Source organism: Psittacula echo, assembly GCF_963264785.1.
Source record: "Psittacula echo genome assembly, chromosome: 10".
Classification (NCBI taxonomy): Eukaryota; Metazoa; Chordata; class Aves; order Psittaciformes; family Psittacidae; genus Psittacula; species Psittacula echo.
This window is the reverse complement of record NC_137741.1, coordinates 15,701,718-15,729,149: the sequence shown is the minus strand read 5'-3', so window position 1 is coordinate 15,729,149 and position 27,432 is coordinate 15,701,718. Positions and strand designations below refer to the sequence as shown.

The 27,432-nt window shown below is 43.7% G+C and overlaps 1 protein-coding gene across 1 annotated transcript in view; it reads left to right on the top strand.

Annotated features, from left to right (window-relative positions):
- Positions 1-27,432, top strand: part of AKAP13 (A-kinase anchoring protein 13) — a gene marked incomplete at its 5' end in the record, with an annotated part of 147,991 nt that overhangs the window by 56,967 nt on the left and 63,592 nt on the right. The window contains one exon of the mRNA XM_080626491.1: positions 816-892. Within this exon, the coding sequence (XP_080482617.1) occupies positions 816-892 (77 nt within the window). The remainder of the gene's footprint in view (positions 1-815; positions 893-27,432) is intronic.

The window sequence follows — 27,432 nt, the reverse complement described above, 5'->3', positions numbered from 1 at the left end:
TGTTTGTTTTTAGTAGAAACAAGAGAGGGAGCAGGACTAGAGAGGGCTTAACCCTAATACAGCCACTCTCCATCTGGATGGCTTTGGTCAACTCGCTTTACTCCTCTCAAAGTATCCTATGTGTTGTGAGAGTCGTTGGGGTTGAAAGAGCATTAGGACATTGACTTCATGCAGGAAAAGGTACACAGAAGAGAACCCCAGGGGGATGATGACTAAGGAAAGCTTTGGGCAGAGAAAGCAGCTGGGACATGATGTTTGTACCACTGTTGTGGTGACACCATCAGGAAGGAGAAAATGAGCTGGGACTTCCTAGTCCAGGGGCCTAATAGTGATCCTTGAGGCAGTGCAGGTGAATTTTTGAAGCGTGTGATGTATTTTTCCTTCCAACACTTCAGATACCTGTTAAGAGAAGGCAGAGCTGGTTTCTTGCATTATCTTTGAGTTATGGTAAGAAGAAAAACAGCAAAAATTTTGGTCCTTTAACTAGACGAATGAGAGCCAAGAAAATACATGGGCAAATACATGGGGATGTGCTCAGCTTCACCTAGCGCTTTTCAGGAGGTTTACCCTGTGCTTGCTGCTGTTTCATAGTTTCCTTCAGTCCCAGACACGATAGTTGTTAAAACTAATAACAAACAAGCAGCGAAGTCGGGAATGAAACCAGATGTTGGAGTCAAACGGACTTGTTGAAGGGGTTTTGGGGCTGGGTTTTCTCTTGCCTTTCTTTGAGACTGGTTTGAATAAACAGAAGAAGATCAGCGGTGCTGAAAGGAGTTTGTTTTTCAATTGCCTGTGCAAACCCTCTGTTTTCACAGGGAACTTGGAAATGAAAACTGAAGACGAGGTGGATTTTCTGAAGGGTCACGAGGAGCGTGCAGTCCGTGAGGCAGCGGTGAGTGCCACCGATGTGTTATGTGTCACCTTGCCTTTTTCCGTGCTCTTTAAAGAACTGCCACCGCTGCTGTGGCTGGCCGCATAACCTCTTTCCTTTCTGTAGCGTTTGCAAAGCTGAGCGGCGCCCATCACCCTGATGTTGTTTTAGCCTTTTAAAAATAGCCTGGGCTTTTTTAGGCCTCGTGTTTTTCAACCGCTGGATTAAGCCCCATTTGTCTCAGTTGGTGACAAGAGAGATTGACCCAAGAGGTTCCTCCTGAGGCAGGGTTGTACCAAGGTTTGTATATTATTTGACAAAAGCCGTGCCCTGTAGTGCACTTGGGGTTAAAGATGCTGTGTGGAGACTGGCAGCACCTTCCAGGCCCCAGCTGCTGTCTGCATGGTTCTGGTGAGTTTCTCCATCCCTTTCCACGCATTGCCCATCTGTGGCTGTGGTCAGTGTTTGCGTGTGCACAGACTGAGATCTAAAGGCATCGCTGGCTGAGAGCATGAGTGCCTTTGCTGGAAGAAGAATTAATAATGGGAAAACATCCAGGGATTAAATGTGGGGGGACACCCTCTATTCCTTATGTTGGTGAAGCAGTGTAAAAAAGTCATGCCAGGGATCAAAAATCAGTTGACTGCCTGTACTTTGCCGTATTTAAGGTTTGTCTAGGATGAAAATGTGAATACTCTGGTTGACAGGAACATAATTTGGCTTTAAAGCACCCCTAATACATACTCAGCTTTATCAAGAGCAGGGCTTTTTTATCTTATCTTTCCGAGCTGGATTTGCATTTGCTCTGATGTTTATATATAGTTTCTTGTTCCTAAAGAAGAAAGTGTTTTATAAATGCCAAGTTGTCAGTGCGGGTTGCTGCTGAGCAGCTGTGTTTGTGTGTTAGCGTACCATTATGAAGCTGTTAAAAGAGAAAATACTGCGGGGATGAGCTAACATTGCAGGGTGGAGCACAAAAAACTTTGCTCATCCCACAGTAAAGCTCTTTAGGCGGCAGAAGAGTCTTGCCAAAGCTTGTAATAAAATCAGGTTTATTACGTTTTTAACAAGTTAAGGCTTCATTTCTGTAGCTGTTTGCTTGGTGAGTTAGCCAGTGACTAGAGCAAGTAACTTTCCAAGCTAAAGTTTCTGCTGTCTGATAAGTAGGTCTTTCATTACTGGAGTGCATTCATGCAAAGATGCTGATGATTTGATTTTACTAACCCTTTAATAAAGATAATTTCCATGACTAATACTTGGGTATCTAGTCGTAAAGTAAGATATCTTTAGAAAATGCAAATTAGGGCACTGTCTTTTCCTTTCAGACAGGGGGGAAACCAAAAATGGAACGTATTGAATTTGGCTTCCATTTTGCATGTTTTACAGGCATTTTGATTTTGTGTGTGTGTGCTTGCTTCTCTTCTTCCTCTCCCTCCCATCCCATCAACCACCTCTTTAGAAATCTGGCTTTTCTGGTGCAGGAATGGGAGTGCCAGGGGAATGGAAAGTTTGCTGCAGGACTGACAGGGTTTCCTGTTGCTAAGTTCAACAGAAACAAAATAACAACTGCACTATATTAAGGTCACTTAAAAAAAATACATATCAGTGGAAGACTTATAAATAGAGCTTAATTCACACGTGTAGGTTGGGCAGGGAGCTGGCTGCTGAAAGCTGTCGCAAAGTGTGCATCTCCTGCCACGTCCTGTCTCTGCTTTATTTAGTGCTGGCTCTTTCTGTAGCCAGAAGTCTTTCAGGTGCTCATTGCCTTCTCATTACAGAGCCATTTTGTGGTTAGTAAAAGTGGTTTTCTTAACTGGTTGCAAATAGAGCTGTTGTTGCTTGTACCTGGTCAGGAGCTGCAGGGATTCGGCAGTCTCAGGGGTGCTGTCAACAACTTTGGCCCTGGGGAACTGCATTAACTCCTGGTTTGTGGGTGAGGATTTTGCATTGTTGTCCATATTTATAAATATGCCATGTGGAAAGCTGTGGACTATTAAAAAAACATGTTTTGGAGCTTAAAAAGTGCAACTTCTTGTGTGTGTGTGTGTGTATATATATATACTGCATTCAGACTGGGTGACAGTGAGTTTGAGCACCGTGGGAAGGGGGAAAATTACTTCTCATGAGTTGGCTTCTAAAGGCTGAGAATTAGCTGGATTTGTGATGCCAGTGTTACATGTGCTAGATGGCACATGCTGTCCTCTGTAGTTGTTTCAGACTTTGCCCGAGTGAGGCTCGTGTGCATGTCAGAAAAGCTGCAGCTGAAAAATGTTTAGGAAAATAATGGTTTGTAGGGTTATAAGCACTGAAAAGAAAACAGTAGGAAATTAGGTTTTTTCCCATTAAAATGGGGTTTGAAAGTGTCTCTTTAACTGTCTAGAATGTTTTCTCAGAGGTTGTATTTTTCCAGCTATAGATATTCTGGAACCAGCATTTCCCAAACTCCTTTCATGTTGAGCAGTGGGTGCCCATCCTGCCGGCACTCCTCTGGTCCTTATCTTCCCGCTTTGTCTGGGGATCTTGAGTGGAGCTGAGGCATTAACTTGGTGTGATCCATTAACATTAGACTTTAGCATTTTTTTAAGTGAATAACTTTGGATTTTTAACTCTGATGAGAAATCTGGTTTGGCTTCTGCATACTGTGATGTTAAAATCATCTAGAAATGGTGCTCCAGCATTATGAAAGTAAAGTGACAGTGTGAAATGAGCTGTACCCTGATATACTTCGCTTCTTGTGTTGATCCCAGAAATCAGTTATGATGCATTACTTGCTGAATCCTTGTCTTCATGTGGAGGATGGATAAGGTTGTGCTGCTGGGTTCATCCGAAGGCTTCGGTTGTCTAAGCCTGTGACTGACAAATTGTAGCTGGCTGACCCCAGAAAGAGAGTTCAGTGGGAAGTAGCCTTCTTGTTGTATTTATAAATCTCATTAGTTAGTTCCTATTAAATTTAATGCATCCTACCTTTATCACGTGAATTTGTTTTTAATTCACGTATTTCCAGAAGTTGCAGCCTACCAGCTTAAAGTGGTATTTCTAAATGCCACTGATCCAAGTAGAATATCCACGTGCAGAAACGTGTGATGTATCAGCAAGGTCACTTTCCGGGGGAAGACTTGCAGTATTTTCAGGCATGATTTGGAAGATGGAAGTATGTTTATAACACCCTCGGATGACATCAGGTTGGGAGGGGTTGCAGGCACTTGGGAGAACAGGGTCAGGGTTCAGAGTGACCTTATGAAATTGGAGAGTGCATCCAGATAAGAGATAAAAGCCACCACAGAGTGTTACATTTGCAAAAAGAACTCAAACTGCACATTTATTAAGTCAGGTTTAAGCTGGACAGGGATGAGTAGAAAAAGACTGAGGGGTTTTTAGTGGACCACAGATGAATCATCAGCAAGAGGCTATTGCAAAAGAGGCAAATCTTGTTTTGATTTGTATTGAAGGAGTGTCCTCCGTAAGGTGCAGGAGGTGATTTACTCGTGTGTGGCACTGCGGAGGCATCATCAGTGTCATCAAGCCAGGGGTTGGGTGCCCTGCTCCAGGGAGGACACAGACATACTGGAAAGTGTCCAGAAGAAAAAACAAGAAGATTAAGAAACCTGAGAAGAGGTTGAAAGAATTAGATTTATTCAGTGCAACAAAAAGAAAACTATTGTGCAATCGAGCGTGCTGCCAACATGTAATAGTGGTTATTAAAGTCCCAGATTTCCATGGCAGCTTAATTTACTGATTTGCTAATTTGCCAGGATGATTTAGGCTGGATGTTGAGAAAACATCCTGTTATCATCATCAAACTGTTGCAAGACCACCTAGGGAGGTTAGAAAACCTCCTTCCCTGGAAGATGTTCTGGATAAGATAGATGATGCTCTGTCAGGACACAGCCGCAGGCCTGTTGTTGCCCATTGCTTTTGCTTTGTAGAACTCCAAGTCTGTGCTTTGCAAGGAGAACAGTAGGGGGCAGTTTGGTCGGGGTCCAAAAGGGTGTGCGAAAGAAGGGGACAGGGATGGCAGGGCTGTAGGAGATGGGAAGAGGGAACCGGCTGGACTAGGGGGAAGAGGACTTGTGAGAGAGAGGAGAGACCCACACAGCACTGGGATGGATGTTGGGATGCACAGTAGGTGTGGAGGATCCAGAGATTTTCCTCCCACCTCTCAGCTGCAGTGTTCCAAATTTATCTTCTCTGGGTCAGCAGGTAATAGAGAAAGTTATGGCCAAGGTGTACAGTGTCCCTCCCATCTAGTGGCCTGTCCTTAGGAGGAGAGCCTTCGTGGCTCAAAACTGCTGGACCTTGTTGGTGACACAAGGCAAGGGGCTGTGATAGTTCTCCAGGCTCCAGTTTATTTTCTTAAGAAATAAGTCACCATGATGACCTGACAGAATTCCACTTGTCTGTGCGCACTGAAGTCCATTTCCTCCATCTGCGTATGTGTGCTATGTACTATGGGATGGTGCCTGCAAATCCCTGTTTCCAGAGGGCCTGCAGATCAGTGTGTGATGCTTCTCAACGGCATGGGCAATTTCAGAGTGAGTGTGGCTGATTTTGTGATTGAGGTCTGATGGTGGAAAGTGCAGCCTTAGCAATAGGCTGTGCCTCTTTAAAATCGCTGTGTAACTTTCTCTTTGTAAATGTTGTCCTGTAACTACTGTAAACATGGAAAAACCCAGCCAAAAAAGAGCCTGCCCTAAGCCTGGAGGTAATGCTAAAGGATGACACACACAAACCCATCAGGACAGGGCTGGTCATCCGTGAGGTCCTTTCTCACACCCACCAGCATCCTGTGTCTGCCCCGGATGCTCAGAGCAGGGGCTCGAGAGATGTAGGAGGAAATTGTGTTAGACAGTCAGCCCCTGAGTAAACTCATCTTTGTGCAGGATACATTGCTCTGGGTTTTACCATCTGTACTGTGCATTGCTGAGTAAGATGCTCAGTCCACAGTATGTGCTGCAGGGAGTTAGAATAGGTTAGAGTAGAATAGAATAGAAGCAGGGGGAAAGAAAAGAAAAAGAGATTCAAAGCAGGCTGGGATACTCGTTTGGCCTTTGCTCTTACTCATGCGTTGAGATCTGTAGCAGAAAGGCGTTTATACAGTTATTGTGGCAGGTTTTTTGTCCTGTGCTTAATTGCTTTGGTGCTGCAGTTCCGATGCCTTTTTCTCCTGAACCCTGCTAATCCTCTGCTCAAGACAGTTGTTTCCAAGCCCAGACACAGGATTCACGGATGTTAGCGAGAGAAGCAGGAACGCAGACAGCGAGCCAAGTCCCCGACTCAGCGCAAAGATGCTGCTCCCAGGTTTGGCTTGGTGTGAGCCTGCAGCAGGATGGGGCAGGTGAAGGTGCCCACGCCGCTCCTGTGGCTCACATTGGCTGCAGGGCTTGTGCTAGCCTTTGCTGATCTCTAGAGATGGTGAGTTCCTTCTTCTCCCCTACGCCTTCCCCTTCAACCACAACAGTGTTGTTTAGAGGCAAAGATTGCTGTGTGTAGCCCTGTTTTTTCCATCATTTCCTAATTTCCTCTAATAAAACATCTGACTCTGCTATCTTCCCAGTATCAGCTGCAAAGGAAGTTTATCCCTCAGCTTTTCGTTAAAAGCACCAAGAGCTACCTGTGATTTTATTTACCATCTGCAAATACTGTTGCCTTAAAGGCAGAGCTGTGTATATATTCCCGTTGTAGTCTAGAGATGGATGCAGATGAAAGACAACTGTTTAATATTTACAAATCTTCTGTGATGTTTGCTTTTGGCTTGCTTCGGAGGGATTCTGTTGTACAAATTATTTAACATCAGTGTATTAAAGTAATTTTCTGAGGCCCTTTTTAGGATCAGGACTTACAAGTTTGTAAAACTCAGAGCTAAAGGATTTCCAGCATAGAAAATCCTGGTTTTGGAGTTCTCTTCCAGTGGTTAGATGCATTCATTCTTTTTTTTTTTTATGCAGCCTTGGAAGTATGGATCCATAAAATAATGCATGTATGAAACTGTTGCTATAGCAAAGGAATGCTGGCATTGAATTGTACCTTGAGAAGGAAAATACTGTGTTGGTTTTGAATGGTTCAATCTCCTGTATCATATATATTCTTTTAGTTGTGTTTGAGATCTCTTGAAGCGTTGTGGTGTAACTGTTGTATGGTAGACATGGTTACTGCACACTGAATTCCTGGTCTCAATATAGAGGAAATTAAGATGCTGACATGGGAGACCAAATGTGGACTTTTTGATGGAGACTGCGTTGTTACAAGTGGGTGCTTCCGTGTATCACATCGCTGGGGTTTTACCCTTCTGAAGGAATCTATCTAGCTCCATTCTGTTACTTTGCACCCTGCAATGTAGAGGAGCCAGCATTGATGTTTTTACTGTAGACTTATAGTTGTTCAGTTCATTGGTAGTTACAGTGCCTTAGAGGCAAACTTCATTCATATGAGAAATATGTTATTAATCATATTACCATAGATGTATTTTGGAGTTTGGCGAGGATTCAAGGGCTGGTGCTACACTCACCACTATTCAAAGTGGCAGGGTATTTTAGGTATCGTTTTTCAGGATTTGGGAAAGCTATTTGCTTCCAGTGTTGCCATCGGGAGTAAATGTCTTATGAGTGATACCCTGCAGCTCTAAATAAACTGCCAAATAGTGCTAGAACTGCTGTGGGGTTATATTGCCTGGCCTCTGTTACACTGGAGGTCTGTAAGGGCTTGGTGTTTGTGTGATACCTCCTGCCATGTTTGTGGTAACTGCTGTTTGTGTGATACCTCCACATTAACAGGTGAAATCAGTGCAATCTGAGAGCCCCCATACAGGAACAAGTGTCTGAGATGAGCAGGCCTCTTGGCTGCTGATGAAGAGTAACTGGCTGTAGCAGTATCCAGGCATGGCATTTCTGATTTAGTCTTCCACAAGGGATGAAAAGAATGCTGTGAGTAAGAAGGAAAAAGTAAAGGACAAAGGAGAGAGCTTTGTGTAAGGCTAGAGTGCAGATTAGAAGGAATACTTGTACTTAAGTGTTTCCATTCATGCAGTGTGAATCGTTATGAAAACTTATTCGGTGTTTTACCCAGTACTGTTAAAACTCTTTCCATGGAAACATGGAATCAAAAGCATTTAGTCTCGTGGTAGTTGCACAGATTCCCCTTTCTGTTATCGTTCTCAGCCTTCCCCTTCCACACACGCACCATTTTAGATGGTCTATCTTCCCTTATTATACCATTTTAATGCAAAGATGGAAATCCCAGACTGTTTCGCTGCTGTTAACTGCTTGGTGTCCTGCACACATCCTGGTGTGTCCCAGAGTGACTCAGCTGTGTTATGGAACGTTTCTGGTATCAGACTGCTGTTAAAACATCAGATGAGATAAAAGCCTGGATGATAACTATGTGTTGGTCGATGAAAAAATGAACGTGAGCTGGCAGTGTGCGCTCGCAGCCCAGAAAACCAACCGTATCCTGGGCTGCATCAAAAGGAGCGTGACCAGCAGGCCGAAGGAGGTGATCCTGCCCCTCTACTCTGCTCTCGTGAGACCTCACTTGGAGCATTGTGTGCAGTTCTGGTGTCCTCAACATGAAAAGGACATGGAATTGTTGGAACAAGTCCAGAGGAGGCCACGAGGATGATCAGGGGACTGGAGCACCTCCCGTATGGAGCCAGGCTGAGAAAGTTGGGGCTGTTCAGCCTGGAGAAGAGAAGGCTGCGTGGAGACCTCATAGCAGCCTTCCAGTATCTGAAGAGGGCCTACCAGGATGCTGGGAAGGGACTCTGCATCAGGGACTGTAGTGACAGGACAAGGGATAACGGGTTCAAACTTAAACAGGGGAAGTTTAGATTGGATCTAAGGAAGAAATTCTTTCCTGAGAGGGTGGTGAGGCACTGGAATGGGTTGCCCTAGGAAGTTGTGAATGCTCCATCCTTGGTGGTGTTCAAGGCCAGGTTGGATGAGGCCTTGGGTGCCATGGTTTAGTGTGGGGTGTCCCTGCCCATGGCAGTGGGGTTGGAACTGGATGATCTTAGGGTCCTTTCCAACCCTAACTATTCTATGATTCTATGATTCTATGATAACTAGATGTTTCTTTCCATGCAGCATCTTTGCTCACATTGAGCAGATTGACTCCTCTCTGGCTTTTTCAGGGATATCTTCCCTGCTGCCTGGTCTGTGCTGTGCAGAGCAGTAGTATGGGGCAGTTTGGTGATGATGGAAAGGTCTTTAAGGTTGGGATTATGAGACAAGAATAGATGGTTAGTGTTGCAGTAGATGATTAAAATATCTGTCTACAGAAGGACTGAGTGATACGGTATCTGAGCATACGAGACCTAAAAGAAAAGCACTTGACTGGTATGGAAGGGATTGGCTTTGGCTGAGCAGAGACAGCTGCAAGTCAGAATTAAATCCCTTGGGGACAGAGCAGCGCACTGTGTTGTGTTTGGCGGTGGTCAGCCATGGCTGTCTTTAGTGTCACAGTAGCAAATTCATCAAAACTTTCAAGGAAAGGAAACATCTGAATTTGGGTAGAAGATGTGTATTAGTCATCAGTCACACTGGAGAAGGGGTGGTATCTCCAAGTGCAGATGCTGTAAAAAGCGTAGGCAGTAGTGATTTTTCTGTTGGGACCCCATAGCAGGTAGGCATAACGGACAAGAAGAGAGTTTCTTCTCACTGCTACTCACCTCCTTCCATCGCTGGTTTGTTGTTTTTACTGCTGTGGTCTGTGTTTTGGACTTCTGCTTTGGAATATCCCCAGCATGGAGGCTGGAACAAGAATGTGATGGGGTTTTGCAATAGCTTAATAAAATATAGTTCATCAGCTCTATAGGAATTAGCAGATGGGAGCAAATTTTAAACCGGGCTTTCTTTTGCACTTAGTCTCTCACAGCTAATACGGTGGTTCTCCTTCCACCTTCTCTGCTTTTCTTATGCATTAAATTTATGCCTAAATAAGCATGTATTTGATGGAGCTAACTTGCTGATTTTCTCTTAAGCAATGGTGAACTTAGCTGCTCCCTCCTTTCTTGCTTACTTTGTTTATCATCTTAGTGCCAGCAATTTACTCAGTGAAAATGAAGGCGGTAGCTGTGCCCAAGAGACTAATCCAAAAGGCAGAGCCAATATTTCTGGGTTATCTTGTTTGCTTTCTCTTCTGTTTGTGTAGCTCAAATCAGAGGAACTGCTGCTAGCCTGTGTTTAACCTGAGTTATGCTGCTGCCTTTTCAGATCTGCGGAAGACTGATGTGTGGCTTATGATTTTCTCAGCCTAGTTAGATATTTCTTCTCCCTAAAGACTTTACCCTGATAGCATTACAGCCACGATAATAGTGGGTTCACTGAATTTATGCAGTTAGTTATTCGGGAGCATATTCTCACCTGTGGGAAGTACAGCACCTTTGTCAAATACTGCATGCTTCCCTGTCCTGAATCATTTCCATCTTCTCTACTGCAAACACTAATCCTGTGTTTGCAAATACCATGGTGCTGGGTCTGCCTATCTTTTATCAACTGGCTGTGTTCTCCCTTCTTACGTGTTGTCCTTCCAACTGGTGAGATAAGAGGCAGGAACGTGAAGCCTCGCCCTCACTAACTCGTTAGTCTGAGCCCTGGTACCGAGTCTGCTTAGCATCAAGTGACTTGTTTTTCTTCTGTCTGAGACTGTACTTACCTCCATAAATCACAAGGAGATCATAATCCTGACTTACTTGACACTGAACTTTTGCTTGGTTTCTTAACACAGCTGGACACATTAAATGCTGAAAAGTGCTTGGGAGGGATATTATTTCCAAAATCCACATTTTCAAAGGCTGGAGGTGCAGTTCTCCAAAACATTGGTTTCAGTCTGAGATCTTGTGCTTGGGAATGCAGGAATCGCTTCAGCCTCTCCAAAGCACTACAGTGCAGATCGCAGTGATTCTTACCAAAGGCATGGACAGGGGTGGGATGTTCAAGTCTGCTGAGATTAAAGAAATGTTTCTTGGTGGTTTGTTTCTCTTATTTTAACTCATTGACCATGACAAGGTGAGGAAATGCATAGTTAACCCTTGCCAGGAGGAGCTGGACAAGTCTTAACTTCAAATGCCTGCATGTAATGGGAAAAAAAGCAGTAATGTACCTTTTTTAAGGCTTTTAAAGAGGAGGAGGGTTGCTTACTCCGTTTCTCGATATTCCTGCCTGCAGATGCCTAAAGGGAGGCATTGAGTGTAAAGTTTGGGGTCCCACAGTATTAAAAAGGGAAGAGGAGAGGGTGAGTCCTTTGCTCCCTTCTGCATGGCCTAAAATGGGTCTTAGGGCATTTTGCAAAATCCGGTTTGAAATGTGTTTTAAAGAGACTTGGAGAGAAACCTCTGAAGGCTTTTTTGTGCTTAGCTGGATATTTGGGGGACAGGGGTAGATTTTGCTTGTCAAGACTTGTTTGTTATTTCTTTTCTGTCTTTGAGGAAGCTGAGATTTACGTCATATGTTGTAAACGATGCAAAAGGCACCCAGAAGAGTGTATATGGATCCTCTGCCTATGTTATAAATCTTAGTGTATAGACTAAATAACTTCTTTCTGGGCTTACAGTGCACCAGACAACAAAAATTTGTGTCTTGGAGTAGCTCCTAGAATTCTTTAATGCTGAAATATCTCCTCTGCTTGCAAACCTGGGGCTCTCCCTCCTTCAGATGAGTGGTTTCTGTTTGAACTGGCTTTTCTTGCGACTGTCCTTTCGGGCAAGGGTTGGCACCATTCAGTCAGTACCAGCGGTGATGCTTGGAGTGCATGGCAGGGAGTAAGAAGGTTTGAAGGTAAGATTAAACAAATCCTCTCTGTTAAAAAGAGCAAGGAGGGGGGAAATCTATGCTTGGAGTATTGGCTTTCTCTGGCTCTCAGCAGTTTGAATGTACACTGAAAAATTACTTTTAGAGAACTTTAAGAGCTTTATAAGTTGTTTCTTCTCTTTCAAAACATCAGAGTTTATAGAAAAACGTTGCTTTAAGTAGAAGCTGAATTAAATGTTGAAAAATAGGATATTTTTGTTGAATGCATGGATTTTCTTTAGGTAAGCATAAGTCTCCCAGGAAAAGTACATTCTGTTTTTATGCATATGTTATTGTGAGCAATGCGTGTTCCGTATCTGGTAAGTAGTACTGTCTGGAGCATCAAATACCTTTTGGCACTTAAAATACATAGTGTTATCTTTGATGGAGGATGTCGGCAGATGTCTGGACCCGGCAGGGAAATAGCAGGAGGGGAGGCAAGACAAACCTGGGGCTTATTGCAGAGCACTGTTGGAAGTGGGAAGGAGAGCCAGGGATATGGGCAGTGGAGTGTGCTGTGGCAAGGAGTTTAGCTCCTTTTGTTTGGGGCAGAAAGGGGATGTTTTAAGCTAGTACTTAGATGAATAAGTTAGATAAGATGTGTCCCCATTTAGGAGCTGTATTTCCTTTATTTCTAGTCTGAGGTTTATGAGCAAGACCAGACTTGGGGGACATTCAGACTTTTTCCCCCGAAATCCCAAGGCAGGGGAGGGAATGGGGTGCTGACTGCAGCAGCTAAAGAGAAAGCAAAGTCAGGAAAGGAGCCCGACTAATACTTTCTTCCAGTCTTACCGGTTGACCTAGCCAAAACCAGCATAAAGCAACAACAGCTGTTGAAAAAAGTTTAAATTGTGTGCCTGTATCCACAGATGTTTCCATAAGCCATTGAATTTTAAGTTGTCTAAACTTAAATACAGTATGGGGGTGAAAAGGGACGAAAGGGTAAAATATATCTAGGAGATGTTTCTCTGCTTAGGAGAACTTTATAAGCTGTCAGTGAAGCTGTAAACAAAGTTACAGCAAAATATATAGTGGCTTTTAGTTGAAATTGTGTCTTTTTGCTTGTTACTGGCTGCTTGGGTTAACAAAGAAAATATTTTTCTTTCAATAGCTTTCAGATCTTTCGCTGGGTATTTTTTCTTATGCGTCTGCATTAAATAAGCCCATTTAACAAAACCTGATCCTCTTATAAACATGGAATAATGACAGTCTCCCACATATGGGTTTCATTAATTTTTGCATGTTTTGAAGTTGCCTTTTTTTTTCCCTCTGAAAGGCAAACTTCAGAAACAGCAGAGATTAATGCTATATAATAGCCAAAATGACTTGCTGAGCAGTCAGCAGTTCTAACTGGGGATAGTTAAATCATTTAACCATTGCATAACGAAAAGGATTGGCTCTTTTCCCTGTTCAGGATGATGCTGTGTAATCTGTACCCCTCCCAGTTGCTGTTGCTGGTTTGCTTTGATTTAACTGGCATCAGTTCTGCTGATTATCTACAAAACTTTCTTGCTTCTGAGTCTTGGAAATGTTTTGGATTTTAGCCTCGAGGGAGAACTTCAGAACATTTCCACCTTTCTTGCTAAGAAAACAAAACCAGCCCTTTGCTTATAGTCACTGGTGAGAAATTTCAGATGCTCCATTTTCCTTATCCTGCAGCGCGGTGACTTTTGCAGTTCCGGGATAGTCTGAATCAGAAGGATAACCCAGGGAAACTACAGGGCTCTCAGATATATTAAATGCTGGGTTTTGACATTTTGGCCTCCATTATCATAGAATCATAGAGTAGTTAGGGTTGGAAAGGACCTTAAGTTCATTTAGTTCCAACCCCCCCCTATGGGTTGTCCACTGGCTCGAATTTCCTTATCTATTGATCGAAGCTGTTAAATGTGTGGAAGTGGAGCAGCTTTGCAGGTGGGGAATGAAAAGAAGGGAGCACAAACCCCAACCAGGTAAAGTTGTCTGAAAACATCTGTATTGGCCTGACATTCCCTGTGTTTGCAGGGACATTCCCTACCTTTCACTGAGTGGAGAAGAATGGGAGTAGGGATTGGATCCATTATTCTAGTAAGGAATTATCCTTGCCAACAACAGATGTTATTGGAAAGGGATCTTTGAAGAGTTGGTAGAGGAGATGCACCATATGTTAGTTTATAACCTTAGAAATAAATATGTTACTATCTCTCTGGGGTAGTGTCAACAGCTGAGAAAATTACCGATGACAATGCTTCCACATATCTGGCTGTTAATTATACATGTTTTATGTCCTGCAATTCCTTTAGGAATGTTTTCTAAATTGGGGCTGAAGAGGGGAACATATTCAGCATGTATCGGTATAGCGGTCCTTAATGATGGCTTTATGGACTCAACGAATCCTCACCCTTGCATATACATCTATAGACCAGAGGGACAAAAGTAGGGTAAAGAAATGGTAAAACCAGATTTCTTCCACTGGTTAAGCATTCTCTCCTGGGCTCTTAAGCTGTAAAGACATGTTTGTTTAATATTCTTTACAGAAGACTCCCAGGGAAACGAATAAAACAGCGAGCAAATGAATACTCATGTGGTCCTAATGCAGACCTCCCAGGCAGGAGTTGGAATCCGAATGCCTCCTCTCCAAGTTTGCATTGGATTTTATTTCAAGTTTCCAAATGCATGTAGAGAGGGCATGAAAATGTTGGTTGGATGTGAGTGTAAGTAGGAGGGTGAGCTGGAGTGTCTGTTAGTGCTGGGGAGAGGGGGGGCTTGGCTGCACTCAGAGCATCTCACCCATCGGGTCTGAGATGCTCCTCCCTACAAAGCAAAGAGAAACATTGGAAGGGCAAAACAAATACCACAGCATCTTCCATCTGTGGCCTTCACTAGCAGCCGAGCAAAAAAACTGACCTGGAAATATGGGTGCCTTTATACGGTGCTCTGCTCTCCCACCACCTCCCCTCCCAGGTTTTCAAGCTACAAGATGAAAGAAGAAATAACTTTTTCCCTTTTGACAGAGTGCCCAGCCAGGACAATACATTGGGTCGTGTGTGCTCCAAAGGGCTGAGTCCCCAGGACTTCAGTTAAAACGGGAAAGGCAAAAAAAAAGAGGAGGGAAGCTGAATCATTTTCTGGCATGATTTATTCATTTGAATGACCCTTCTCTGTTTTTCAGTTAGATTACAGGGCCTTAAACTGGAGGCATGAAAGAATGGTAAAAGTTGAATAATTTCCTCAGTTCAAGATGTGTCATTTTTATATTGTCTATTAATTTTCCTCACTGATGCCATATGTTATTTTGGTTATGCTTTATCCGCCAGTTCATCTACGTAATCTGTTATCCTGTCTCTGTGTTTAGCTAAATACATAAGTTCTTTAGATAGGAGCATCCATCAGGCATATGATGGCACTGATGTCATGTTGTAGCGAGGTATCCCGGGGTGGCTCAGGCGATACCTGCCTGCTCCTGTGCCTACAGAAATGCAGATCATGCTGTTATTCTGGAATACAGTGTGATGTTTCCTGCACTCTGCAAATGTGAGGTGGTCTGTTTTCCTGCACAAAAGCTCATCCTGATTTTTAACCTCATATACCTTGAAATCTAAGGTTTATTCTTTCTGGAATTTGTTAGTATGGGATAATGGAACATAAGTTTTTGTTTGAGTAAATCAATGCTTTCTTGTATCCTATATTGATCCCAGTGATGTCAGAATATGCTTCTCTTATTACACATGGTATAAAAACGAAAAATCCCTTTGAGTTTTGTACTTGCGAATTTTATAGGTCATGAAACGTTCGCTTTTTCTTGCATGCGAGACAGATGCAATGATCTCCTGTTTAACTCCTCTGTAGCACAAGTTACAAGACATTGCTTGTTTGGGTACCCCGTGGATTTAGCAGGCCTTCAAATATTTGGTGGGTAGCCTGTGCATATCAATTTCAAGTGGCTTGTATATTTACAGTGGTTTGAAACTCCTATTTTAAATACTTCTATTTATATCATTATCTTTCCAGATCCAGCAATTGTAATCCTGCCTTGAGAGGGGGAGGCTTGAATCACCATGATTAGCAGAGATGATTGCTCATTGTTTGCATGTAAAATTTGCATGTTCATTACCAGCTAAGCTAATATGACCAATTGTAGTGATGGATGAGGTCAAAGGAGTGAACATCATTTCTCATGACCCCCTTCAGCAGCATAGAATCATAGAATCGTAGAATAGTCAGGGTTGGAAAGGACCTTAAGATCATCCAGTTCCAACCCCCCTGCCATGGGCAGGGACACCTCACACTAAACCATGGCACCCAAGGCCTCATGCAACCTGGCCTTGAACACCACCAAGGATGGAGCATTCACAACCTCCCTGGGCAAACCATTCCAGTGCCCCACCACCCTCTCAGTAAAGAATTTCTTCCTTATATCCAATCTTATATCCAATCCAGCTTCAGGCTGGGTTGAGCCAGCTGTGAAACCAAAGCAGTATCTTCCATCCAGGTGTCTTGGTTAAAAATTGTGTTATTCTTTACAAAGGCTCCATTATTTTTGTGTTTTGCCCAATCTGTAGATCATTAGACCACATGCCCTGGTGGGAAGTGCCTGAGCATGGGATCAGTGTCCCACAGGACACAGGGGATATGGAGTGCAGGTTGCTTCTGGGAGACTGACTTGCTTCTGCAGTTCATAGCTCTGGTGCTTCTTGGCAGCCTGTTTTGGGGACTGTTCTCACTTCATACATGCATGTTTTCCCCTCCCTGTTTTCAGGATGATGGAATTCACAGGGCGAAACAACATGTCCAGTGTTTGACAGCAAGAAGTACAGCTCCCATAACAGGCTAAATAAATATCTGTGGCATGGTCCAAAATCCCACAGCGCTTCAGCCAGCCAGACATCTCCATTTGCAGTTATTTTTGGTAAAGGCAGAACTGGATGTTGCAAACTGATGTAAAGTCAGCTGAGGGGTTGCTAATCTCCTGCGTGGGATGTGTTTCTCCTGTAGTCATTTAGGAGCAGTAAGATGGGCAGTTGACTTCCTCTGGAAGGATGTTCAGGCATTCTCTGTGGCAGACCAAAGCTGCTGTGTTTTTCTGAAGGTTATTTGGACAATAGAAATTCCTGCAAAATGTACACCAAGTCTCTGAGAAATATTAGAAAAGGGAAGGTCAGGAAACGGCTGAAGGTCTCGCAAGGTGGTTTTGTATTTTCTCAAACCACATTCTCCATGTATCTGTGTGCCCGACAGCTTTTCAAGCCCTTCCCGTTCCTCCTTCATGGATCTTGAGCTGTTTGTTAGAGGATTTGCCCCAAGGATTAAGTCAAGCTGGTGGATATAGTGGTGGTTTAGGACCAGGATTGTGAAGGTTTTGTTGCCTGCATCTCTGATCTTTCCCCTTACAACAAGCAGCATGGTACTTGCTACAGATGGGATCCCTGTGAATCTGATCACGGGGGACTGTCCACATCCCTCTGCATGCCTCCTTTCTGTGCCCTACCTCACAGGGGAATCCAAAATCACAACCAGCCTTTCGGAGCCACCTCATGAAGTTGATGTTACTTTAGTGGGACACTGGTGGATTGTGTCGTGGCTTGGAGGGATGCGGCCCTGGACCAAAGTGGCGCTGCAGGGATGTGGATGGACAGGCAGGGTGGGAGCTGGTTGGTCACAAAACCTAGTCTTGCAGTGCTCTAGCAAAAATGAGCAATGCATTATTTAACATCCAGGGCTCCTTACCAAGAGCTGCTCACTAGCGTTCAGCAACTGCCTGGTCTTCTTCAAAATCCACATTCGAGCATCTGTCTTAGTCTTCTCTCTGCGGTGCTGACCTGCCTCCCGGCAGACACGATGGATGTGCACTCCCTTCCAGATTGGATGCGCTCCTCTTAGAGGTTTTGCAGTATTAGAGTGCAGATTTCCTTTGCCTTATTTAGTTTTAGGGGGGAAAAAAGGGTTTGTTTTGTCTATCCTTGCAAGTGCCAGAAACAGAAAAGTTTCAAAAACCCTTTCCAAAAAGCTGATTTCTTTTAAGAAAAGAGCAATCAAAATTGTAATTCTTCCCTCTTTCTGTCTGATGAATTTATCGTCTCTTGTGTTCAGTGCCCAAGACTGGGGTTTGACTTGCTTAAAACAGGGAGGATTTTTTCCTTTCATCTACTGCTCCATTAGTTTCTATCAGAGCCGCAGTTGAAAATGTTAATACACCCGAGTATTTCTGCAGATTGCATCATTTTCACTGTTTCATAACGATATGGCAAAAGTAATTTGAAACAGATAACAATAGTGCAGTCTGTTTCAGAATAACCATGATTTCCTTGTCATTAAGAGGTCTGTTAGCGGGTAGAGGAGGAGGAGTTTTGTCTGGATGAGTTACAGATCATATGGTGCGATCGAGTGCCTTTTTATCCCCCCCCTCCCTTCTTTTCCTTCCCTTGAAATCCGCAGCACTGGACTTTGGTTTGGATATGAAACGATTGGATAGTTTCAAACTCCTGTCTGCACAAAGCGGCTCAGCACTTCCAGATGTTTCCAATAAGGAACCCAGAACTGTCGCATCAGCAGCCGGTGGCCAGGGCTGCTGCTCGTGTCTCTGCTCCATTTTGAGCAACTCCATATAAAAAAGACAATTATTTACTCATAGGAGTAGGGTTTTTTAATCTTTATCCTCTTATTTTTTGGGGCATTATGTTTCTGAGCATAAATACTATGCACTGTGTAAACTCGTGTATGGCATTCAGGGACTGTCTTAAATACATGGACAAAGGAGGCTGGAAACCTTTGTTCTGCTTCGCCCAGGCTGAGTCTGTCTTCACGTCTGCTCAGTGCCCCTGTGTGTATATAAGGCTGTGTGCAAGGCAAGATTTCTAGCCTGAAACAATGCAGCAAAAGCCCCACCTAACGTGGGAAGAGAGTGATGGTCTCCCAAGGGGGAGTGTGTCTGGCACATTATCTTCTATTTGTTTACATTACATTTCTTCCCTCCCCCCCTTTAACAGTAAAGTCTGCAAATGAGGATGAGATGGACTTTGAGTGTCTGTAGTCGTCACTGGCCTCCTGATCTTGGCTGTGAGTCAGGACCATAGCCACAGAAAAACTCTTGGAACAAATTAGGGATTTGGAAACTTAAATCTGAAAAGAAAAAGAGAAGGGAGAGGGGAGGATCTTTTTTGTTGGTTTGTTTGTTTGTTTGTGTTGATTAATTCCCTCTGTGGCTGAAGGTATAGAAGAGATTGAAGGGATCAGTTGGCAACCGTTGCTAGACCAAGACATGTGATGATGGAGGAAGGTATATCATTATCTTGATTCATAGGAGGGCATAGACATGGTGGCCAGCTCTCGCTACTTGCCTGCCTCTTCCACCTGTATGTCCTTTTCCCTCTGGCTCCATGAAGGCACATGTTGAGTTACTTGTGGCCTTTGGCCATACCATGATCCAGGAAAACTGTCCTCCTCTTTTTGACTTCCTCCTATGAAGGCTGCACATCTCCCACTGTGTCTCCCACCTTCTTTGATTAGAGATGTTTCTCATTTCTCCCTACCTGTAGGAAGGGTGAGATAACGTGAGTCACAAAAGGCTGGGTGTTGATGCAGCTACAAATCAGATCCATCTTGCATCTCTTTGTATCTCCATGGAAGATGTGCTTGTGCAGTAGTGATGCTCACATGGCAGCCGCCTCTGCAAGGTAGGCTTGTTTTGACCCCCACAGCTGAATATCTCTTTCTGGTTACGGTTCAAAGGTGAAGCGCTTTACATGGAGTGACTGGACAAAGCTGTGCAGTTGTCATTTGGATAAATCTCAGCCTTATGTATCAGCAACTGTGATTAAATGGGTTGGAAAACAAAATCAATGTTGTATCACTTAAAAACAGTCAGGTGCTCCATAATGAAACATTAGAGCATCCTTAAGGCACAGCAAATGGTGCAAATTCCTTTACCTGAACTAAATTCACACACTTTGTTTATAGGTTCCTGTCTTATAAATTTAGATTTGAGGAAATCCCTGCCTTTTATGGTAGTTCTTGAAGGGCTAGAATGCTGTCACAGCCATTTCTGATTCCTCATCTCGACGGACACATGACTGCTGGGATTCATTACTTGTGGAGAAAACTGGTGGCTCCAGAAAGTCCCCTGAGTACTACCACATTTTGTGTGTGTCCTCATACTGAAAGCAGAAGCTCCGCTTGTTGAGGAGGGTAGAGTCATTGGCTTACATCTCGAGGTGGGGACCGTAGCTGTGAAGGAGCCTCATAGAGGAGATCCTCCTCACTTCAGCTGGTGGTGTGATGGAGATGAAACTTTGGGTTGTGAGGGAGAGACTCGTAATGGAAGTGGGGGCAGATACCTCGCGTTGACTAGGTAAGAGCGTACCTGTGCCACTTACTCATCTGCTGCGAGTCCCCAGCCTGCTCCAGCACATGAGGATGTGTTCATGATGCCCAAAGGTGGATGTTCTAGTGCTGGCTGGCCGCTGTGCCACCAAGCTGTGCCCTCAGCTTGCTTACTGAGTTTGCCAATCCAAAGGGTTGTTATGCTTTTGCGTGATCTGACTGTACGGATGGGAGGTGTCATATCCAGGAATAACACTTCATGTTTCTATGAACTCCTGTTCTTTGGTGTTTTACCAAATAGGCACAGGGGGAAGTCAGCTCCTGTGTTACTCACAGGCAGTGCTGGTTTTGGTCAGCCAGAAGACTGGTTAGCACTAGAAAGAGAGGAACTGGAATGCCTGCTCCCACCAGGTGGGTTTAAGGAGTAAATTCTTTACTGTGAGGGTGCTGAGTCACTGGCACAGGCTGCCCAAGAAAGCTGTGGATGCTCCATCCCTGGCAGTGTTCAAGGCCAGGTTGGACGGGGCTTGGAGCAACCTGGTCTAGTGGAAGGTGTCCCTGCCCGTGGCAGGGGTTTGGAACTGAATGATCTTTTGGTCCTTTCTAACCCAAACCATTCTATGATTCTATTACTTCTCTTGCATTTGAATGCTGAACACTCAGTGTTCATGTCGGCAGGCTGCAGGGTTTGAGTCGCCTTTGCCAGAGCTTGAGTTGGTGGTTACAAAGCACCTCGTACAGCCTGGGGAGCAGGGCCACCGTACAGAGCTGGATGAAAAGACCTACAAACCCTTCACGAGTGGAGCAAATCCCAGCAGCGGGAGGTGGGCCGGTTCACCCGGGCGTTTGTGGCTCTGCAATTAAACGTTGGGTTGATAAGCACTGCTTCCGATGTCTCTGTTTCCTGCTTTGCAACACAGGATTAACAGCTCCTGCGTTTCCCAGCTTTTCTACCCAGAAAAGCACCAAGGTCTGCTCGCTACAAGCTCCCAGCCAGAAACCTCCCCTTCCCCTTTTCTTGTCTTTAACCGCCCCCATTCTCTTTTGAATCGGTGAATGAGAGAATGTCTAAAGCCAGGGAAGTATGGAAAGATTTCATCCCTGGAGAGGTCAGGGTGGGGTGGAAACAGAGGGGGCTGCAAGGGGGCAGTTTGAAAACAGGAAACCATGTGGCAGTGTGTGTGCAGGGCCCAGCTGATGTGAATGAGCTATTGAGAGGGGAGAGACGCTCTGCCTGGCTCAGATGAAAAAAAGTTTAGGGTTTTTTTTTATTTAGAGGAAAAAAGCTCTGCTTTCAGGCTGATATAAAGAGGGAAAACTATTTTCTAGACAGCGAGTTGCTGAAAACTTTTGCTCTGCGTTGCAAATGGACAAGAAAACAAGTAAATGGCTGATTTCCCTTTTTTTTGGTGTGTGTTTATGCACTGATTAAATCATAAGTTTCCATTCCTGTTTTGGGGAAGCGTTTGTTAAGCCTGAAATTGTCTTTCATTCACCTGGCCTGAGGGAGAAGAGGGAAGAGTCTTTTTACTTCCCTGAAAACACGTCTCTGCGCTTCTCAAGTCTCTTTCTGGACCGAGCAAACACGCCAAGTGCCTGCAGCCGGAGGTGGAAGAAGCTGGCAAAGAAAAGCTGCTGCTTTCTCTTCTCCCCTTCCCTCCTCTTTTTTTTTTTCCCTTCCTCCCTCTGAAGGGATGAATCATGCTCCCACAACTGCAAAGAAATGCTGAAAGCCGGGAGAACACTGGTGCAGGACTAAAAAGGCAAGCGGTGACGTCCCAGCCCAGATCGGGAGGGAGTGGCTTTATTTCAGTATTTTCTTTTCCTTTTGCCCTGTGCTGTCATTAGAAATTTAAACTTAACGCAAAACCGAGCCCTGCTGTCTGCTGAGCGGTGGACTGGCTCCAGAGGAGGAAAGTACCTTTTTGTGTTGTTTCTTTCAGTGCATGAGGGCATGAAAGAGCAACGCCGCTGGTGACAGTATTTACATTGGATACGGTGATTGGCGTTTTTTTGTTCCTGAATTAGACCCGTCGTGGCTGAGCCTACCTTCTGCCTTCTGTCTCGGAGCATCAGGGTTCCTGCTGCACACATCTGGCTTTTGTTCTCTCTTCGGGCAAGATTTTCATTCTGGTGCTTTTTGGATATCAAAGTTGTCTGGAAAACCTTTTTGATTATTACTCTAACAGGAAGGCTGATGCCATTCTTAGCAGTTGCAAACCAAAATAATCTTGTATGTATAGAGCTCTCTTCAAATACCTTTTGTTTGCTATAAGTTCCTGCGTTGCCTGTACAAGCAAATCTGCTCGAAGACTTTATCAGCTGGTTGCAGCTCCGGGATTTTCTCTTTCCTGCTAAGAGGCTCGGGCAGGCTGAAACACGGGGACTCCTCTGAGCACGTATGTGAGAGGTCTGGAGTGCGCCTGGCCGTGGACAGCCCTGGGTTCATGGTGGGCTCTGCTGCTCCATTCCAGCCTTTTTGGACAAAATGTACGAGCGGCACAAGAGGCGATACAGCTTGTGTGACATTTCCAAGGTGGACAGGACTGTAGATGTTGTGTTGTTAAAGGTATGATATTCGTGGATGCTTCTTTACAGGTTCCTTTCCCCATCTCCCAACAGATCGATCTACTGTCTGCTTTACCCATGCCCCTAGCTGGACAGTGCAGAGCAAGGGAGCAGGTGGAAGAGCACTTGCCCTTCAGCGTGGAGATGGTTTGAGTGCTGTCAAACCATTCCATGCCAAATACTACTATCTCTGCAACCAGATAATGTCTTGTGGCATGCAGTCAGATACCCTTTCAGAGAGCTTTCTCTGGCCATCTTCCCTGTCCTCTGCCATTAAAAAGTCCTCTCCTGTTTTGAACCTTCACTTGCAGGTGGGTTTTCTGTGTAAGGTGCCTTTAGGTTCTTATTTCCACTGGTCGTTTTGGGGGTTGAAATGCATGAAAGATGTATTCAGCCAAAAAAGGCATGGTGGATCCTCCTTCGCCTCTGTTTTTTGTTTGTGTTTGAAGGGTGTTGCTGTTGGTCTTATTGTTTGGGTGTGAGTTTTGTCTGAAGATGGGTTGGAGCGAGAGCCAGGAGTGGCTCTTGGCTCATTGTCCCAGTGTGTTCCTCCTCTAATCTAAAATTAGCAAGTGCTCCACCAAATGGCACAATGGCAGTCTGGGAATGTCCTGTCTCCGTAACAGCTTTTTGGAGCTTCAGCAGTTTCCTGGCAAAGTGGATGGAAATAGGAAGGCAGCCAGAGGGACTGCAAAACACAGCCTGACTTAGAGATCTGAACTTCTGGAAGAGCATTTCCTTTCCATCTCCCCTTTTCTCTCTTTTCTGAGCTGAGGCAGTGGGTTTCTATATAATCATATGGCATCTTTTTTTATGCTTCATGCCCTTGTTTCTGAGTCAAGAGAAGAACATGTATAAAAACTTACTTTAAAATTATTCTTGTTCTGTTTTATATGCACTAAAATAGACCTAGCACTTGTGAACTTGCTTTGTTTAGGAATGAAAGTATTTTCTTTTAATTCAATGTATCTTTTGGTTTTTGGTGACACAAGAACTGTAACTTGTTTTCTCTACCAACTGAATTTTCTAGGTATTTTGAACTCATCTTAATGATGCTGGTTGAGGATTGAATCCCAGGGTATTCAATCTCTTAGACACCCTATGAGTCACTGAACGATATAGACATACTGCGCACGCACTACTTGTGTGAAATGACTGCTTAATAATTCTTAGGATAAGACCTGGTACCTCTGACGACCTTCTTTATACAGAGTATGTGAGTGCCTGAATTGAAATGCAATTCACTGTAATCATCTGACTTCAGTATTTCTGATGTCATCAGGTCCTTAAATTAGTTTTTGTTCAGCAGAGCTTAGATTTTATAACAAAATGTGGCTCTTGTTAGTTCCCACTAGTATTTTCCTAATTGAGTTTCAAAACTGTGGGTTACACTGTCTGTTCCTCCAAGTGACTCAGTGTCCATATATGTGTGCATGTGTGCACGCATTGCTGCCCTGAACACAGGCTCTAAAGGCTGCAGATGTTTGAAATTGGAGGGGGCTTGTGACAGCTGTAGCTGCAATCAACTTTAACTTGATTTTTAGTCATTCTTCGTGTTTTAGCTGGTTTCTATATAACATAACCAGCAGATGAAATTAAGTTTTGATGATCTGGGGATCCAAGCCAGCACTAGAGTGCGTCACTGGCCGATCATCTCTTGACGTTACTGGGAGTTGGAGCAGACCCTTAATGATGGAGTTGGGGAGTGGATTTTTTGTTGAGTTTGGTTTTAATTAAAAGATTTAAATAAAACTATACCTTATCTAGGTCATTGTATTTTGGTGAGTTATGAGCACAGGGTTTCTTAACTGTCATGTATTGTAAAGCAAGTAAATGTCCTTATGACAAAAGACAACCCAAATAGGATCCATTAAAGCTGTTCTGAACACATTTTAAAAGGTACCTGCAAAGTACTGCACTGCTTTCAGCTTGGCCTACAGACTGACTTGGACAATCTGTCTTTTCTTTGAGTGGTAGATACGTATGTTCTTTGTTTCATTTCAAGATGGGGAGCTCAGTAGTCATAGAATTGTTTAGGTTGGAAAACACCCTTAAGATAGTCGAGTCCCACTGCTAATCCAGCACTAAACCATGTCTCTCAGTGCCACATCTACACGTCTCTTAAATACCTCCAGGGATGGTGACTCAATCATCACATAGGAAAGAAAAACAGCTGGTGGAGAAGGACAACTGGAACAAGCTGTGAACAAAGAGCATCTTGTGTCATTTCAGTTACTAAATGTTTATAGATGGGATTAGATTTGCATTGATTGCAACCATTCTTACATACAGGCGCAAAAGGATTTTGGTTCCCACTGACTATTTTGCAATGCACGTGTCTTCTGAAGAGTCGGTGTGTTGGGGCTCAAGTTTTCCATGTTTAGTTTGTGCCTCAAACAGTGGCTTGTGAAGTTACCATAAAAACAACTCTCAGCAATTTTGGGAGTTGATGCACAGATTATTTTTAGCTTTAATGTTGCTGCTTCCTCCTTCCCACATACAAAAAAAGTAAGATATAAGGGGAAATGAATGCGGTAGATGCTATGTTGGAGGTAGGACTTCATCTTTGCTGCAGCAATGGAAGCGCAATCAACTTGATTACTGCTCATAGTGCTTTGCCATTGTAGAGGGAAGCCTGGATGATGCAGAAATGGCATAAAAAATTTCCATCATCTTTCCTTCTGGGATTGCATTGTAGCAGATGAGGGATATGATGTGGGACACATGGGGTATCTGCTTGTCTGAACAATTCACTGAGGTCTGAGCAGCTACGTGCAGGGTAAATCAGTCTGTGCTGTGTTATTCCAAGACCCAAAATGGGAAATCTCAGTGTGCCCATGTGTGAGTTGGCAGCCCTGTCTCATTTTTGTGTTGTGCCTGCTACCACAAATATAACTGTCTAGGGACAGAATACGGAAACCACACTGGCTGGCACCTTGCAAGTACATGTGAAGTTAGACAAGCGCTCAAGTCTGGATGAACAGGCCGTGCTTTCCAGAGTTTGAAAGCAAGAAATGGGCTTGCTTTGAGAATGGGAGATGGAGCAATTGCGACTGGAAATGGTTTATAATTGCTTATTGCCTATATCTACATTTCAGCTCTGTACGTGAATGCTCAAGCTGTTACGTGCAGGCAGTAAGGTGTTTAATAACTGGGGAAGCGGTGTTTGATTTAGCTGCTCTTCAGATGAACAGATGCCAGTCAGCTTCTAGTTAAAGATCAGAACTTTATTCATGAAATTAAAACCAGCCCAATGCTATAAAAATAATTAAGGCATTCTGAAATTAAAGAGGCAGCATTATCAATTAATTATTTAGTTCCTTAGCAGAGGGCTGCATTGGTAGCCCTGCCCCAGCACTGGAGATACTCCTCTGGAATGAACCCTGTCCACCAAAGGCAAAGTGCAGCATCCTCAGCTAAAAAAAATATGTTGCTAAGGTCCCTAAATTAAATGGAGCTAGGGCTTCTTCCATTGTTTTATACTAAAAAAGCTTTTTCTTATTTATGTTTGTGGTTATTTGACCCATAAGCATCTTCATTCCTTCTTTGGGGATGTTCTTCTGAGGGAAGTACCATTCTCATAGGATGGGTATGCAGTGCCTCATCAAACTTTGTGGCCCTAAAATGACTCTTGAACTTTAATCCTGCATCTGTCTGCACCAGTTTGGTTATTGAAGGGACAAAGCAGGAGAGAAGTGTATTTATGATGATGTGGAGAACTCAGTTTTGTGTCTTATGTAGAATTAGAACTGGAAGGACAACTTCAATTAAATTAATGTGTTTTCACCTTAGGCACATACATGTTTGTGGGAATTTTGCTCCTATTTTAGTCAAGGGATGGTTTTTATGCAAAACCATTGCTGTTATTCTTAGAGCTTAATTAAGGCTTGCTGTTACCAGCACTCATAATTCTGCTGGGGAAGGATATCCCAGTACTAAGGGCTGGAAAATGTTCTTGGGACACACGTTCCTTTCTCCATTTGGGACATTGCCAGGAAAAAAAGTGCACTCTAGGAATTCTGCATTGCTCTTACACCACAAAGTGCGAATTTATTCAGTCATTTAAACTGTTGTGTGGTTGTAGGAGCCTCTTCTGGTATAATCCTGGTGCAGTTCTCTATAGCACTGCTCAGTTGTTGCTGTGAGCAAGGTCACTTTGGACCTCCCTGAAAAATTGTCCTCCTAGTGTCACTGATTCCATAAAGGTAAAAGGCTTGATGTAGCATATTCATCGTGCTAGAAGATAAATCTCTATAGAGGTCATTGCAGAAATGCAAGGGTTGTCACTTCGTTCCTTTTGATGTATGTTGGAGAATGGTGTTTGTGTTCTTCATGCACGTGGTATAATCTTCCCCTAAAACTAGGAAAATGCACAGGAAGATTTTAAAAAAGTTAAATTAAAAAATCTGGAATTTGCAAACAGATTGATAGGTCTGCTCTTAATAATGTCAAGGTGATTGCCAAAGCAGTGATTTTTGCTCTTAATAAGAGTTTTGTGGATATGGAGTGGTTTTGCATCAACAGCTGTTGAGGGAAGGCAGTGGAAATTCCTTCCCCAGGTGCCCCATCCCTCATGCTCCTTTTGAAAGAGGTCTGGAGGATCTTGAAAGGTGGCTTTTGTGAAGGGGGTGAATCAGCTGTTGCTTTAGTTTCTAGTTCAGGAATTAGAGGTGACTGGGTAATTCCATCGTAAATGGAATTTAAAAGTTAAAAGTTGTTTGGAATAAATATTGAATTCCAGTTACATGTACAGATTTCTTCAGTGAAAATTGTCCTACAGGAGATCTTAGAATAATTAGAGCATAATTAAGTTTTGCATAAAAAAAAAGGTTAAAAATCATTGTATTATTCCTGATTAAAGTATTGCTTGTTTTCTGCTATTCGTGTTCTCCAGTGGATAGTTCAGATCTTTCC